This window comes from Manis javanica, chromosome 6 (assembly GCF_040802235.1).
Source record: "Manis javanica isolate MJ-LG chromosome 6, MJ_LKY, whole genome shotgun sequence".
Taxonomy (NCBI): Eukaryota; Metazoa; Chordata; class Mammalia; order Pholidota; family Manidae; genus Manis; species Manis javanica.
The window spans coordinates 99,266,324-99,283,211 of NC_133161.1; the positions used below are offsets into that span (position 1 = coordinate 99,266,324).

At 48.6% G+C, this 16,888-nt stretch overlaps 1 protein-coding gene across 4 annotated transcripts; it reads left to right on the forward strand.

Moving 5' to 3' along the window:
- Positions 1 to 1,494: 1,494 nt before the first annotated feature.
- C6H7orf57 (chromosome 6 C7orf57 homolog) lies at positions 1,495 to 16,454 on the forward strand. Of its 4 annotated transcripts, none has more exons than XM_037003159.2 (9): positions 1,495 to 1,629; positions 1,812 to 2,122; positions 5,010 to 5,195; positions 7,732 to 7,840; positions 9,488 to 9,644; positions 11,019 to 11,116; positions 12,601 to 12,806; positions 13,823 to 13,834; positions 15,804 to 16,454. In XM_037003159.2, exons 2-9 carry the CDS (start codon positions 2,068 to 2,070, stop codon positions 15,848 to 15,850), a joined length of 870 nt encoding a protein of 289 aa, XP_036859054.2. In that variant the 5' UTR covers positions 1,495 to 1,629; positions 1,812 to 2,067; the 3' UTR covers positions 15,851 to 16,454. The 4 variants fall into 4 exon arrangements, with proteins under 4 accessions (XP_036859054.2, XP_036859055.2, XP_036859053.2 ...); XM_037003160.2 differs by having other exon boundaries at positions 1,580 to 1,688; positions 12,649 to 12,806; XM_037003158.2 differs by having other exon boundaries at positions 1,581 to 1,688.
- The last annotated feature ends 434 nt before the right edge of the window (positions 16,455 to 16,888 follow it).

Below are 16,888 nucleotides of genomic sequence, written 5' to 3' on the forward strand. Positions count from 1 at the left end.
AGTGAAGAGAAGTGTAGCAGCCTTTTAGGTGCTTGGTTGGCATATATAGCATGGATGAGCAAAGGCAGAAATGAAGATGTGTCCTGGGAGTTTAAGTCAATCAGCTTCTGTCCACCACAGGGTAAACCAAGGGCGACTAGGCAGGTCGGAAGCATTCAAGGGCTTTAAGAAATTGGACTTCATACTTAAACACATTGTTTTCCTCTTCTCAAAATGCTTGCCAGCAGGAGGTATCTATACAAGTTATCTATAATAAGGTATCTTTATATACGGTATATGTTTGTAATATCTTATAGATATATAAGACATAATAAGATATATATGATATTTGTAGGTATCTATAAGAGATCTACGTATACAAGATATATATTTTTTCTAAACATCTAGAAATAAAATTGTGCACAAAGAGAGATTGTATGTGAGGAGAAGCTGGGTACTTCTGAACCCTGAGAGCGCAATGTGACAGGGAGACGTCTACGATGAAGTGAAGAAAATGAGGTCGCTGAGATATTCGTTCTCGGTGGACTACGCCTGGGTCCGCCTTCTTTCGCACAGCATCTTACCTAGATGCTGAGTTCACCGGGCATCCGCGAGCTTTGGTGATTTTAGGGGCGTTCCCAACGCCAAAGCCTCCCTCTCCGTGTGCGCTGTGCACGGCTCTGCTAGCGGGGCGGGCTATGGGACCAGCAACTGACCTCCACCCAGACCACGAAAGGCTCTTCCTGTTACCGCAACCGCTGTCAAACACCTTCCGGGACGCGCAAGTGCAGAATTTATGCAAAGGGAGCCCGTTTGCTCGCGGTGACAGCCCTCGTGCCCTGCACGCCATGGAGCACGCGGATGGCTCGCGCTGTAAGGTCCTGGTTACTGCGTGACGCTCCCTAGAGCCCCGAGTTTATCCTGACTCTGTGACACCTGGGTAGGTCAGAGTTAGGGTTGGTTCGGTCGCGGAGTTACCTTGCCGTCGCTCATCTCCTGTGACCTGTGGTAGCGGGAGCCCGGTCTTGCCAGGGGCCAGGTGAGCAAGGCCTAGGCGTGGGATCCCGGGTTTGCGCTGTGAGCGCGGCCCCGCGTTAAGGCGGCCAAAGGCTTTACCAGTGTCCCAGCGCAGGACAGAAATGCGGAAACATTAGGGGATGGGGGCACGCGTACCTTAACTCACTAATGACACTCGGCAGGCAGGAATGACTGCTGTTTCCCAGGTACTTATCCGCCCTCCTTTTAAAATGCATTAAATAAACGAGAGCGGATCCCTATCCAGGTTTCCTGGACTGCTCTGTGCGAACTCCCTGTGGGAGCACAAAGAGGAATGGAGACCCGCCCCTCCCCCATAAGGCCCGGTCCCCTCCAGGCGCAGTCACTCCCCACCCTGCCCCTCAACACGGCCACGCCCCCTCTCCGAGCTGAGCCAGACTCCCGGGGAGCGCTGGCCCCGCCCAGCCGAAGCCCGGACTTTTGACAACTGCCTGTGCTCCGCCCCTAGTCCCGATAGGTCCGCTTTGTTCCGTATGCTTTCCCGAATGGCTGTCGGAGCGTAGCCGCGCCCGCCGGTTGGCCGCCAGGCCGTTGCCCTGGCGACGCGGGTTGTTGTGGTTCCGCCAGCGCTGGGAGCGTGGGATTCGTCCCGCGGTGGGTACACACGCACCTCAAGCGGTGCGAGCTGCGCCCACGGAGACCCTCAGCTAGCGGTGGGCCTGGCGGGAGGCGGGATTGGGGCGGGGGCCACCTGTCACTCCGGGCCGGAAAGCAACGGGCCCCCCGAGTCTGGAGATCATGCGATGACCTGCTGTCCCTGCTATGTACCCTCGTAGACCCTGCTGCATACCTGCGTGCATGTGCTCCTGCTGTATCCCGGGTATGGACGTTCCCCTGCTGCATACCAGAATGCATGTGCCCCTGCTGTGTACCCGCGTGGACGTTCACGCCCTTCCTGAATGGTGAGACAGACGCCTGCATAACCTGTCAGGTGGAGCGGACAAACCTGGGGCGCAGACGTGGCCTCTGCAGCTCAGGCTCGGGCGGCGGCTCCTGGCTTTTTCGTAAACACCCGGCCCAGCGTGTCCCACCATGAGCAGGACAAGCAAGGAGCTGCACGGCGCCCCAAATCGCTACGCACCCTGCGGTGAGCGCACGGGAAAGGGCTGGGCTCTGCGGCTGGGTGGCTCGAACCCGGCACGCTGGGTGTGAATGTGAGTGTGCAAGGTGTGTGAATGTGAGTGCGAGGTGTGTGTGAGGTGGTGGCAGCTGGTCCTCAGTGATTTTTGCCCTGTCTCTCCCAGTTCCTTTGCAGGCTGTTAAAAATGGCCACTCGCATTTGAGTGCAGTGCTTGCCTGAAGCTTTCAGTAATGAGAAGTTTCAGATACACTGTTCTCTGTGGATTAGTCATCAAAACACAGAGAGGAAAAATAAAGCAGTAATTCAGTGCTTTCTCTCTAAAAGAGAAAATATTTGAGCTGAATATGATCAGTCTATGAAACTGTCTTACTCCTAATACTTAAATGCTTATCTGTGGACTTCAGCGCAATTCTTTAAACCTGTCCTAATGCTTTCTTCCTTTTCAAAACTACAATGTCGATTCAGCTAATTACTGTCCTTTAGATACTTAAAAGATTTGTCATGTTAATATGTCATTTTTATGTGATATTTGTTTTAAGAGGTTTGTTTTAAGGAGTTGTGTCTCACAGGTGTGGAGTCAGGCAAATCCAACATCTGCAAGGCAGGAGATCATCAGGCTGGAGACCCAGGGAAGGGCTGATGCTGCAGTCTTGAGACTGAGGGCATCTGGAGGCAAGATTCCCTCCTCGGGGGTCTCAGTCAGTTCTCTTAAGTCTTTCAGTGACTGGATGAGGCCTGCCCACATTAAGAAGGACAATCTTCATTACTCAAAGTCTACTGGTTTAAATGTAAACCTCATCTAGAAAGTACCTTCACACAGAAGCATGTAGAATAATGTTCGATACCCTGGCACCGTGGCCCAGCCAAATTGACACATAAAATTACCCATCACACCTGCTGGGAGCCAGGTACTGTGTTAGATCCTAAATGTCATGAGTTTTCAACAGCCCGTTATGGAAAGAGCTCTTAGATACATGAGTCACTTTTGCCACAGTAATGGCATCTTTTGTATTTTACATTCTTCCTGGACTTTGTTTCCAAAGTTTTCAATCACCTATGATTTTTTTTTCTTATGTTTGACCATGTGGTAAATCACTTTCTGATGCAGAGAGTCACCTGAAACACCAGTAGTCCAAATGCCCCTGTTCTCTTCAGTCTGTGGGGTCATAGTGGACACTGATAACTGCAGGTCCCTGGCTTCTGCCAACACCTTGTCGTGACAGAGACACTTGTGTGGTCACAGAGCCACCTGCAGGACTCTTCCCTGGATGCCCTCAGCTCCAGGATATTAGCTCCCATGGCACTGCCATGGCCCCATTTGCCTCATTGGCCATGGCCCCATCTCCAAGGGGCTCAGATGGAGCTGGGGAGGAAGCACTGCCAGCCAGCTGCGCTTCATTTTTCCACCACACTGCGGCACCTCCTCTTCACAGGACCCTGTCCCACAAAAATTGCACAGTTTCTCTATGCTCACCAGGCTTTGAGCTCTAGGGACCCGACTTGATGTTCCAGCGGAACTCACCCCCTCAGGAGTCTGCAGCTGAGAGATTTACCCCAGCGGGTCCTTGCCTCCCCCTTCTTCTCCCCAGCTACCCTCTAGAGCCCTAATCATCTTTGATTTCTGACCTCTTGGGATGCCCCACTTTGGCCTCCAGCATAAATCAAGAGAGCAAGGGGCTAATGTGGAAGGGCTGCAGCATCTGAGAGGTAGTCTGATTGGATGCTGGTCCAGGGTGATGGGATGAGGGAGGAATGGGACTTCAGATAGGTTTTTCCCTGGATGAGGCCTCCGGGATAGTACCTGCACCTGCCTCTTCCTGCTCTACCTCTCAGATTGGTAAGCATGTTTAATGAGGGTGCTACTTTTGAGATGGGATCTATAGCTCAGTGTTTGTAATGTGCGGAGTTTATTCTGTCTGTATATTCCATACACTTGCCCGTAATGTTTTAAGTGACTTGGGATTTTTCAGGAATGTATGTTCCCCGAAATATCCAGAAATGCAGTTTAGTTCCAATTTCATGCAGAATTAAAAGACGCAACATGTGACACAACATAAGGGGATTTGGATATCTCTCTGGGAAGTTAAACACCCATGGCAGAGGCTCCGCTGCCTGCTCTGGAGCGGAGGGCAGCTAGTAGCAGAGAAACGAGCAGAGTCTCATAGAAGGCCCGCTTCCTCAGCAGCTGGCATGCTGGTGCGTCTTAGGAAGAACAAGCAGGGTCACATCTCATTGAAGGTGTTTCAAAGAGGACAGTGTCTCCTGTGCTGATGTCCTGCAGTGGTTTCTCCCATTAACCTTAAAAATAAAACTGTCATTTTTTATCAACAAAAATGGGTTTATTGGAAATAGCAGAAAATTGCAATTGGGACAAACAAGCTATAGCAAAGTCTTAGGCAAATCTGGAGAACAAAGGAGAGGAAGGGTGCTTTTATAGAGAAAAAGCAGGGGGTGGTTAAGGAGTTGTTTAATAGAAAAAAAGGTGGGGTTGTTTAAGCAAAAAGCCCATTGGAGAAAACCGGGAGTCCCTGGCTTCTCATTGGCTGATTTGTCACAGCCTCTTTAGCTGGGCTGTTGTGCAGGCCGGTGGGGGTGGGGTGGGGTGGAATCTTCCTTCTTCTGGGGAGTAAAGTAGCTAAAACAGTGTCTACTTGCAAGGGCCCTCTCTTCCTTCCCTTGGCGTCTGTAACTGAGAGAGCTCTGCCTGCAGGCTTCCCTGTCAGTGACTTTCCCTTTATTAATTTTCACATTCTTAAACTAATGTCCTGTGGCGGCATCCCCTGTGCCCATGTCTTGTGTAGGATGAATTGCCCTCCCTGGCACGGACATCTCCCAGGTAAGCCCACCTGCACTCTGAATCTAACGTCTCCACCCATGGCCTTCTCCCCTCTAGACTGGTATTACCACCTTCCCGTGAAGCGGTCTGAGAAGGCTGTGGAGGCTCCGCCAGCATCCCAGATCCCAGGTCTCAGCCAGCGGACAGAGCCACCCAATGGGCACGGGCCCGGGATGCGGAGGTACTGGATAAAAGAAACAGACTCGGAGTACGTGAAGCTCGCCAAGCAAGGTGGCCGGCCTGGTGAGCACTCCACATGGGCTCCAGGGGCTCTGCTTTGGGGGTGATGGGGCCACTTGGTCATCATGCCCTATAAAAATACTACTGTGAAATCTCTCAGTTTTGCCCAAGGCCTTTGGATTAGTTACCCAGCTCAGGACGCACACAGTCTTGAGTATCTGCTTCCTTTTATGAGGAAGACTCAATAGGCGCTGAATGCACAAAACTGGCCTCTGAGTGACGCCCTGCAGTGACTCACCTGCCCCAGTGTACTTTCCTGGGGTGGAGTCTCAGATGCCTCCACCCCAGGAGGGAGCCTGCCTTAGCACTGTGATGACCTTGTTTGGGGCACCACTTCCTGACTAGCTTGTGCAACTGGCTTTGTTTCCTGTTGTTCATGCTCGCAGCTCCTTGTCCTGTGTATTAATATGTTTTAAACAATGAACAGATAGTTTTAATGGCATTGTTGATGATCATCACTCTTTTATCTGTGACTTAATTGAAACAGTATGGCTTGGCTGTGCTAACAACCTGCTCATCAGGTTACTCCTGTCACATGTAAAAAGTCTTCTAGATGGCCTTTGCAGTGGGTGACACTGAGATACACAAACCTTTTCTTTCTGGCTCCTATTTACCCTAAGGAGACTGTCATTGGGTAGTGAGAAGTGGAATGGCAACTTCCAGGCTTAAATGTTAAAAAGCCCAGAATAAACCATTTTGATTGTCTCTGTGTGAGACTCATAGAAGAGGACCTGTAGGTGTTCTTAGATTCACCTCCCCACTCCCCAGCCACTGGCTAAAAGAGCATTAGTGGGACAGCTGGCCAAGTCTGAATAATATTTGTATTAGATAAAAAGGATTGCATCCGCACTAATTTCCTGATTTTGGCCATTGTGCTGTGATTGTGTAAAAACTGTGCTTTGGGAACATTCACTGGAGTAGATAAAGGTAAAGGGGCATCATGTCTACAACATGCTCCCGAACTGTCCTCAGGATAGCAGTGACAGTGACACTGCCAATGGGACGGAGAGAAAGCTGAGGGAGGGAGGAAAGCATGATTAAGCAAATATGAAATGAAATGGTAGTGTTAGGGGAGCGCTGTGTATTTCCTCGGTCCTTGTCCCCGCTGCGACAAAGAATTGAAAAGGGCAGAGACACAGTAGTGAAGCAGAGTAAAAGTTTTATTTACAGTTAGTTAAAGAAAGAAGTGCAGTAGGCAACCTCAGCAAGGAGAGGTGCCCTGAAAGGCTGGAGAGAGAAAGTTTAAGATTAAAAGCTTACACACTTATAAAGTGCGGGTGACCTCAGAGAGAGGAGCACCCTGAAAGGTTGGGGGTTCCTCCTTTTAAGTATCTTTAGGAGAGTGACTAAGGGCTGGGGTGCAGACTTGTTAAATGCTCTTTGAATACTTAGAATTAACTTAACACAAGGAACTTCCTGCTCTGATTTCTCCCTGGGATACCAGCACCTTGGTCTGGGAGCATATCAGACTGCCTGCCCAGACCCCAAGGTGGGCTGAGTTATTGTCTGTTTGCTAAAGAGTAAGTTAAGAATCTTACATTTTTAACTTCCTGGGTATTAAAATACAGTTTTTAAGATGGAATCTTTCCTGCCTTTTACTATGTTGTTTATGGCTGGGCCTGCATGATTAACACAATAAAGGCATGGACTATGCTGAGGTAACCTCCTTTATCTGGGGAATATTCAAACATTCCAGGCCAAGTTGCTCCTGGCTTTTTGAGCTTTAATTGATTAATTTTGGGTCTTTTTAGTGAACTTTCTGGCCTTTTTCTCTTTCCACCCTGCTCATATCTATTTTCCTGCCTTACAGTAGCATTTAAGGAATCGAGGTGAAGCGTATAGACAAATGCATGCTATCCCTGCAACTTTTCTCTAAATCTGAAATTAAAAGTTAAGTTTAAAACTTGCTGCACTGATGGACAGTGACTGCATTGGGGTATGGGTGGGGACTTGATAATGTGGGAAAATGTAGTAACCACATTGTTTTTTCATGTGAAACCTTCATAAGAGTGTATATCAATCATACCTTAATTAAAAATTTTAAAAAATTAAAAAAATAAAGTGAATCTTACACATGAAAAAAAGAAGTTAAAAATCAAAAGTTAGAAAATGAAAAACGTAAATATTTCTTACTGATGGTAAGAAATCAGGCAATGTTGGCTGCCACTGTTATTATCAGTTTGTTGTCCTTATTACAAGCAGGCAAAACCAGACCTTCCCACCTCCCAACTAGGCCCCCAGCCAGGAAAAGCCCTTGGAGCCAGGGGGAGGGTGGGAGCTGGGGAGGCTCTCCGGGAAGGAGCCTGGTTCCCTGTCTGTCTGAGGGTAGCTCCAAGGGGCTCTGAGGAACACCTCCTCTACCACCCCATGATTTGGAGGGTCCTGTGCCCCAATGTTCCACCAGGAGCCTGGAGGGGGCAGCTTATTCCAGGAATGCTGGGGGTCAGGGGCAGCCCTGTCATGGCAAAGATCAATCTGCCTGCTAGTAATGCAGTATGCCCTGCCAGGAGACCACTCACAGTGTCTTTTTGGCTTTGAGATCTGTTGATGCACTTTGCCCCTGGGACCAGGAAAGGCTCCCCGGTTGCCTACTCCTTGCCAGACTGGTACATCCACCACAGCAAGCCGCAGACTACCAACCAGAGACAGTGAGTATTATGAGATGCCCACCTTGTTGTGCGTCTCTGTAGGGAAAATAAATCAGCTCAATTTGCACATTAAATATGCAAATTACACCCTGATAGCAGTCTGTGATCTTGCAACTACAGGTACTGTGTGTAACGGCCAGCTGTTTGAGGGTGTTGGGGTGGGTACAGCTTAAGTGGTTAGAGCCACAGCATTCTGGAAATCTCTCATGTTTTGCCCTCCACACTAGTACCTCTTAGGGCTGGTTATGGATTTGTTGCTTCAAGTTTTGCCTGTACTGCAGGCCTGATCACACCTACCTTTTATAAATACCGTGTCCCAAAGCTTCTCATTGAAGAAAGATACCAAGTCAGAAATAGAGGAAATACTAAATTTCTATGGTTATTAGAGAGTTATGAGGAGCCATTGTCCCCCATAATGTTTGCAATGTCTGAGAAATTCCTATGTTCTGGCCCAAAAACTATGGCTTCCAAACCACCTCTCTTGGATGAGAAATAACATAGGCAGCTTCTGGTTTGGCTGGAAAGCAGGAGCAGACAGCTGGGGTTCCACGCTGTCCTCCACTGTTCCTGGGCTCTCAGCCTATGGCCACAGGGCACTTTTGTTCTCAGGATTCCTTGTCCCTGTTCTTTAAAGTGAACACTGCGGGCTACCATAGCTCCCCTCTGACCAGCATCAGCATTCGGAGAGAGTGGGCTCCCTTCCTGCCCCAGAGAAGCAGTGGCCCGGCTGGAGAGCACAGGGCCGCGGCGCTTGGCAGCCCTTCCTCCCAGTTCAGCTTTTCCTCCTGGGCACCCCGGTTGCCCTGAGCCTGCACTCCCGGCTTGACTTCTGCTCCCTGGCCTCTTCACTTGCTTCTTGTGGGCCTTCCAGGCCTCCTCCTGTCTCGTCTCGGGGACCTGTGGGCGCCCCTCCCTCTTCTGCTGATTCCGCACCCTACCCCCACCTCTCCCTGGTGGCCCTCTACCTGGTCCTGACCCTGAGCAGCCCAGCACTGCCAGGCTCCCGTCCTGGAGGCGCGGCTTCCTGCCTCCCCTCCCCTCCCCCTCTCCTCTGTCCCCCTCCGCCCCCCTCTTCTCTTCCCTCCCCATTCCTCGGGCGTTCCGGCCCCCAGGGGATTGCGGGGTAAAGGCCCAGCCCTCAGCCTACTCAGGGGGGCCTTCCTGACAGCCTGGGTGCACTCCGGTGTCCTGGAGTCGGGGTGATCTGGGGGGAGAGAGGAAAACAGGCTGGAAGCCACAACCCACACTAAAAAGGACTGCCTGATAGAACAGAAGTAGGTTATTATTATCAAATGATCACACGAAATGGTAAATGTCGATGGGAGTCTAGCTATTTTAAGAGAATAAAATAGTAGATGACATCATAAAAATAGTCATACTTTACCAGCTTTAATAATTCATAATGTAATGTAGTCTCTCTCACTGACAGGGACACCTGTGATTTATGGCTTTTCCTCCTTACTGTGGGAGGCCCAGGAGAGGGGAGGGGAGTGGGGACAGCAGGGGTGGGGTATCAGGGGTGGGCTGGAAGGGGAGCAGGGAGGGGGAGGGGAGGGGAGGGTAGGAGCTGGGAGGGGGAGAGGGGACAGCGGGGGAGGGGGGCAGCAGCCATGGCCGCAGGCGGGGACCCTTGCTTCCCTTCCGCAGAGCCCCTGCCATCGCCCTGCCTGAGTACATGGTTTATGAAGAGTTTAACCCTGGTCAGGCCAACGGGAGCTACGAGTCCAGAAGAGGGCCCTTCGACTTTGATGTGAAGACCGTCTGGCAGAGGGAGGCCGAGGAACAGGAAAAGGAGGAAAAAAAGGTGACGGGAGCCCTGATAGAGGGTGGCTGTGCTGGCAGCCCCCCAGCCCTGCGGCTGCTGTGCGCTGTGCCCACAGAACCGGGACACCACCTCGGTTCTGTACTTTAAATGTAGACCTACTGAAAGGCAAGAGGCTACGATAATGTTTCCTTTCTTCTTTTTATGAATATCGACTCCCTAAGGTAAGACTGCCTTTTGCCAAGTGAGTTTGTACTAGAGAGAGCGTTGGGGCCAAGGTGGCATGCCACTCTCAGCCCGCACACTTACGGAGCACACTTCATGTTTATGCCTTATCTGGTTTCTGAACATTCCATTTTGTTTGAGTATTTAAATTACAATTTCCCTGAAGTGTTCTCTATTGCTGTCAAAGGGGGCAGGTCCATGCTTTTCTCCTGTGCAAACCCCAGGGGTGTACCTGACCTCAGGGAGCCACTGGCTTGAGGTTAAGGCCTGTTTGAGGATTGGTATTTCAAAGAGCGACTCTGGAATTCATAGGCCACATCTAGTAGGTGGCTTCTGGTTGCGCTCTCTTGGTGGGAACGCCTTCTGATCAGGCTGGGACCACCTCCTGGGTGTAAGGGGCTCCTGCACTGAGGCCTCAGTCAGCCTTCATTCCAGGCTGTGCAGATCTGTGGTGAACTGCTGACATTCATATGAGAAATAACAGTGGTACTTTGATAAGAGCACAAGACTAGCACCCCTCTGCTGACGGGGGTGGGTGGTTTCTGGCCTGGCGCCTATCTGTGCCTGACTCCAAGGTCTGGGCCCTCAGTGTCCCGTCCGGTTTGAGGAGCAACCCCGGCAGCTTATTTCTCTGTTCTGAGGGACTGCTTAGCCAGGACCAGGTGTCCATCACTGACCTCACCCTCAGGACTTGCGGGGGGCTGCCTTCACCAGGGGCTGGGCGCCCGTGAGCCCAACTTAGGGATGGGACGAGGGCAGGTCTCCCACTGGTGGCCTTGCCCATTTGCTCTAACCTGGCTCCCACTTGGTGGCTCAGGGCGACAGAATCCGAGGCCCCTGGGAGACAGCCCCTCCACGCCTGGGTGCACCTCTGCCTTGGAGCCCACCCTTCGGGCATGGGAACCCCTGTCCCCTCAGGGTCCCTTTAAGGCCTGTCCTCCCTTGATTTTTCACCTGTGAGGTGTTCACTGTTTTTCTGCCTGAGGAGATGCAACTGCTTTTGGATTTCTGAGTGTCTTTTGTACACACACTTTGTGTTGACCGGGGCTGTTGCTGATTTGCACTTTTCCAGTACAGGGACCACAAGCCCACTCTTGCATGGCTTGCACTTTTGCCCCGTCTGTGAGTTTTCTTCTCTTGTGGCATCTGAGCTTTTCACCAAATCAGGGTTTTGTGTGTTTCTTCACACAGGTACGGCTCCCAGCCATCAACTCCAAGTGTCCGAGCAAAGCAGGGACCCTGCTTGGCCCCAAGGACTCTGCAGGAGGCAGACTCTCCTTTCCTCCCATGTAAGTGCAGGGCACCCCGGCACTGTCTACAGTGGGTCTGGATTTGCCTTTTTTGGTCTTTCATCCAAATGACATCAGTGATGGTGACGGCAACAGCATGTGATGCTGATGTTGGCCTAAGACAGCGGCGTCCCAGCCACGGGTTTTGGCAATTTCGGCAATGTGGCTTTGATGCCTGGCCTTCCCACCACCCATCCCACAGAGCCCTGGCCCCGCCTTGTCTCCTGGGCTCCTCTCCATTTCTCCTTCTTTGCTGGTGTCCACCCTGTCCCTGCGGGGCACGTCCAGCCCTTTCTCTAGTGGTGATGCGTCTCTGCTGTGTGGATGCCGAGCTCTCCAATGAGCTGCCCTGTTGTCCATGAGCCAGTGTCCTGTCAGAGACCCTCCTTGGCAATCCCACCCCCACAAAAGCTCACCTTTTAAACTGGGGCCTCTGGTGCTTACCCAGGTGTGCTGCCCAGTCCTGAGGTCTTCCGCCATCACGGCCGGACCCTTGTGTCCTTGCCTGTGAGTGTTCCTGCTCTGCATCCCGCTGGAAACCTATCGGGCACTAGAGAGTGAAACCCCGGAGGTCTTCCCTTTCTCCTACTCTCCCAGAATCCCAGTTAGTGCTGATGTCACTAATGGTCTGACTAATTCTTCAAACAGCGTCTTGTCCAGTGGGGAGAAAAACACTCAATCAGTTACATTATATGTGACCAGTGCCTCGAGAGAATCATGCTCAGACTGGGAGAAAAAATTACATGTATACGTATATTAGAGGGGGCATTAGAGTGCCCTGGAATAACCTAATAACCACAGCATGACTTGCAAGTAAGCAAGCCGAGGCTCGGGGAGCACAGGCCACAGGTTACCTGTCTGACCTCCTCGCTAGTGCTGATTCCACCATGTCACCATGTCCATCTGCCTGCCACTCTCTGATGGGAATTATGATAGGTCTGTAAACACACAGCAGCAGAGGTGAATCATGGGTAGAAGGCAAAGCTGTGTAAAGGGGCAGCAGGTAATCTTTAATGTGGCCAAGGAAGAACTAATTAAGATAGTAATAATTTGTTAAAAAAGTGGTAGAGGCCGAGTAGTCTCTTACTATCCAGGGATGTGATGTTTTCTGGAGAAGGTGTCCTTAGAAATGCTGCAATTATTCTCTTTCTAATTGTCTGTCCTGAAGAAAGGGTTTAGACACTGAGCTGAGCAATCTCTTACCATGTGCAAGGGATGCTTGGATGCTTAGAATGGAGAAGGGAGAGACTGAGACTGAGACTGAGAGGGGAGGAGGGAGGGAGGGAGGGAGGGAGAAAGAGACAGGGCAAGTGAGACAGAGGGTGACAGGGCCAGAGAACACGAAGAGGGAGAGAGAAATATCTCTATTACGTTTTAAGAGACAATAAGGCATCTAATTTATTATCAGTATGTTCACTGAGACATCTCCTGGATTATCATTAACCTTTGTACTCAAGTTTAAAATTAATTTTTCTCTTTTTGAGGCCTGGTCAAAAAACCAGTTCACCCACAAACTTTTCCAAACTTATTAGCAATGGTTATAAGGATGAGTGGTTACAGCAGCGAGCTGATTCAGACAAGAGGACCCAGCAGACATCCAGAGCGTCCGTGTCATCTGAGTCCTCGCAGGACTCTGCAGGGCCCCAGGATGCAGAGCCGGAGGGGCCTGAAGGTTCCCCTGAAGCACAAGGTGAAGTGCACCCAGCAGTCCAGGGTCCCTGGGCGTTTTGTGCATTGAGATGGCAGCAAAGGACTTACTCCTGTCTCATTATATACTCATCATGAGTAACCAAAAAACCACATAAAAAAACCTACGCAACTACTGAGGCTACAGACATACATAAGACTAATGTATGTTTTACATTCCCCTCATTATTCATGATTTCTGAGGCTTTCTGTCTTGATACTTCATCTGGATTCCAAACAAATAATATTCCAAATAATATCCATTTTAGACTCCCAGATCCAAAAGATTCTGAGCAAAGCTTGAATTTCTGCATAAGCAGTTGGTCCGCTGAGAGGCAGCTTCATGAACCGTCACCAGTTCTTTGAAAAAAACCCACAGTTCAAACTTGAAATTATTCCATTACCGGCATTTCTCACGCTGTGTTATTAAACTTGGAACAGTTGAGAAGTTTCCCAGGAATGAGTTGTTCAAAATTCTATATTAATTTTGATCTTAATCTGTCACAGCCACAGGTAGAATCAGTTGAATTTTTGGCCATGGCCACTTCAAGCCTATGGAGTATTTTGTGCCACTGCTGTAGCTCCAGTAATTGTTGGCATTTGTCTGTGGGCACCTTATTTTTACTTTTGAGGCTTCACTTCTTTGGTTAAGGGGGAAAGAGGCGCGTTGTGTCTCTTCAAGGGTCTGAAGTGTTTTCTGTGGTGGTCTGTGGGCATGGCCTCTGCCTCTTCTCTATGTCTCGCCTTTACTCTGGTGGTGACGCCTTGACCAGTAAGGGGGACATTGTCACCCACACCTGCTCAGTACTGGCACCAGGTGCCCCATCCAGTTCTGTTAATGACATGCCCTCTACTGTCATGGTGGACAAGGGACAGGCTTAATGCTTGATGATGTTTCTATGACTTACCGTTTTAAGTAACAGAGCCTTTTGTTAATGCTTTAAGCAATTGTTAAAATACTAGTTCTTTTAGTACTTAATGTGTTTTATTAAATTGAACAACTGATGTTCTTTATTACAGGATCTTCTCCAAGTGAGTGTTTATAGAGAAACTGACCGCATCCAAACAGTGTTTTACATACAAAGTAACCAATGGAATAGTTCTTAAATCTGAAGCTGATGCCTCTCTGCAGCCTGTGACACCACTCTACAAACTGCATGTATTCTAACTACCCAAGCCAGTGCCAGCCATGCTTTTGAAAAATTGGAGTTCTAGAAACACACTTTGGGGGCCGCCATTTACATTATTATGAGATTGTTTCATTCCTTTATGCATATTACACATGCACAGATAAAATGTAATTAATTTAGAGACACACATTTTATTCTATACCATGTGACAGATGTGGTTGAAATACTGGAAAAGGAAATCAAAGGCCAGGGGAGGACTGCCGCCTAAAAATATGAAAGCAGCAGCAGAGAGGTTACCTGCACACGCTCTCTCGAGTTTTTACCATTATTTTTCTGAGTAGCCTTGAGTAGATAGAATTTACCTCACCATCAACAAAATACATGATCTAATCAAGGAACTATCATTTGACATTGTCAGCTGAAATCAACGTGGGAGAGTGATTTCAGAGTCTTACTAAGGGTTATGGCACCCGAATAAGAGATTTAGTGAACTGCTCCAAAGCCCCTTTGTTTAGAGCCATGTCCAGTACTTCCTTTACAGCAGGGAACTTGTGCAGGAAAGAGGTTACATTTATCAGTACAGCCTGAAGTGTAGCGTAGACACATGTAGTTTGTGTCATCAAGGATCATGCCATGCACATTTGCATGCTCTCTGTATGTGAGAGGGCAGGGTCATGGTCTCCTTAGGTGGATCTCATTGTCTCCTTTGGGGACAGAGGGCACCCGTGACATTAGCTTATGGATCTGATCAGAGAATCCCTGACTGATGATGTTTCTGGGTGAGGTGGAAACTGCAGTTAGTTTGGGTATTCAGCCTCGGAGTGGACGTGTCCAAGCAGAAGTGACCCCATGTTGGGTCTATGGTTCTCTTCCTAACAACAATTATAAGAGTTTATAAACTTCCTATCAGGAAATAAGTCATTGCACATATTATATAAACCATGTGTTTAAAGTAGCAAAACTTGCATGTGAAAGGAACAGAAAGACCAAGGGAGCAGTAAGTCACCTGAAACCAGGCAGAATCACCACTTGGGTGGGTAGGTTTGTCCCCATGCTCTCTGCATGCTGAGCTGTCGCCATGGGAGTTCCCGGCTCCTGCCCTCCCCAGAATCTCTGACCCCCGGCCTGACTCTGGTGTTGAGGCCACCCTGAGCTCTCCTTTTCTGTTCCCTATTTCTTGTCCTGTCCATCTTGGCTTCTAATGTGATGAGCAACAACAGGCAGCCGAGAGCAGGCCTGCCCTTCCCTTGAGAGCCTGGCACTGTGACTTTCTTCTGGGCCTCGTCAACGCTAATTGTGTTTCTTTCCCTCCACGAGACACAGGATTATTACTGTTTTCTTACTGAAATTTTTGCAGCCCATCTGGATGTTTCAGGCATGCCAGAAAACTGACCTTTAAGTAACTGGCCCAGCATTGTACTTGAAAAGAACCACCACTAAGGAAGGTTCATAGGACATGGCGTCCCTTGCAGTGGCCTCTTGTGGCTGGGAAGTCCATGACTCCTTGGGTTGGATCCCCCCTGCCCACCTGCTGCCGAGGCTGTGCTTTCCCTACCCGGTCAGCTCCGCTCATGTATGTCAGCCTTGTTAACATGGGCAGGTGCAACTTGAGCATTTAGACGTCTTCAACAGAACGCTCAGTTGTCATCCAGCAGCCAGGAGCTAGAGATGCATGTTTCCTGTGTGTGATTTGTACCTGTGGGCAGGTTGGAGGCTACATTTTTTTGTAGACTGGAATAATCCTTACAAATAGGTACATAAACATATGGTTTCCTTTATTTAAAATTAATAGGTTAAATTTTTTAATTCATAAGAAGTATTACCATAGCCTGTCTCCACCCATCAACACATTTCTCTGCTGCCCTTCGCAGGTCCAGCGGCATCTCTGCCTGCACCAACTCCAGTGGAGCCCAAATAAAGCCTGGCACCGAGGATCACTTTCTGATGGCTGAATCTGATCTGGCTATGCTACAGCTGTACTTACAAGGCTCCTGTTAAATTTGTAAATATAGAATATTAGGAACTAACTTATCTGAGAGCAGCTATGTTATCACTGTTGCATGATGTTGGGCTCTGCTTGTATTTCTCTGGGCTGTACAGTGTATGGCCTTTGGGATGCTGTGCCTTGCTGGCCTGGGGTGTCCCAGTGGCCTGGAACCAACCGCTTCCTCCCTATTGTTACTACTGTCACCTGACAATACCTCCTACTGTGTGAGATTGTTATAGAACCTGATTGTTTAGACTCTGAAACAGAAGAAACACACAGTTTTACTATTATTTGATTCTGTAATCTTTGTAGAGGTAACTTTACTGTGACAAAAATAAATTTAATTCCAAATACGGTGATATAGTTTATATTAAGAAAAAGATTATTGCGCATTGAAGTTTTAAACATGTAACATGAAGATATTGTATCATTGCTGGTTTTACAATTTTGCTACTATTTTGTGCATAAACCATAATCCATAATATTAAACATTTATGATTTTCTATCCTCTCAGTAAAGATATGCTTAATTTTAATATTTTGTAGTCTGAATTTTTTAGAATATTTAATTTAGTAGTCCTCATAATTTTTTACAATAATCAGACTGAATTCAGTTGTTATATAAACTTTGTTACTATTTACATGTATATAATTAGCACCAAATGTGGTTTTATATTTTGTACATTAAACTCAGTTACTAAATAATTTTCTGCTGGAGGATTTTCAGAAAGCCAAATAAGATCACATATTTTAGTGTCTTTCCCAGAATAAACTCACTCACCTGCTCACCTAAGATTTAAAAGTTTTCAAGTAGTTCTATAAATGAGATACTTAATCGAGCACTTGGAGCTCTCCTGTTTGATAAAACTGATGCTACTGTGGGAGAATGTGTGCAGTGTGAAAAAGCGTGAATGGCTGTGAGTTGAGTAATGAGTGTAGCATTGCAGTGGGAAGCCCATTTTCACCTCCG

Bases quoted from the DNA above. Each gene is read 5' to 3' on its own strand.
- C6H7orf57 (XM_037003159.2), top strand. From the start codon at position 2,068: ATGAGCAGGACAAGCAAGGAGCTGCACGGCGCCCCAAATCGCTACGCA. The intron at 2,123-5,009 runs GTGAGCGCACGG...TCTCCCCTCTAG, and splicing joins AAATCGCTACGCACCCTGCG to ACTGGTATTACCACCTTCCC. The intron at 7,841-9,487 runs GTGAGTATTATG...TCCCTTCCGCAG, and splicing joins CAGACTACCAACCAGAGACA to AGCCCCTGCCATCGCCCTGC.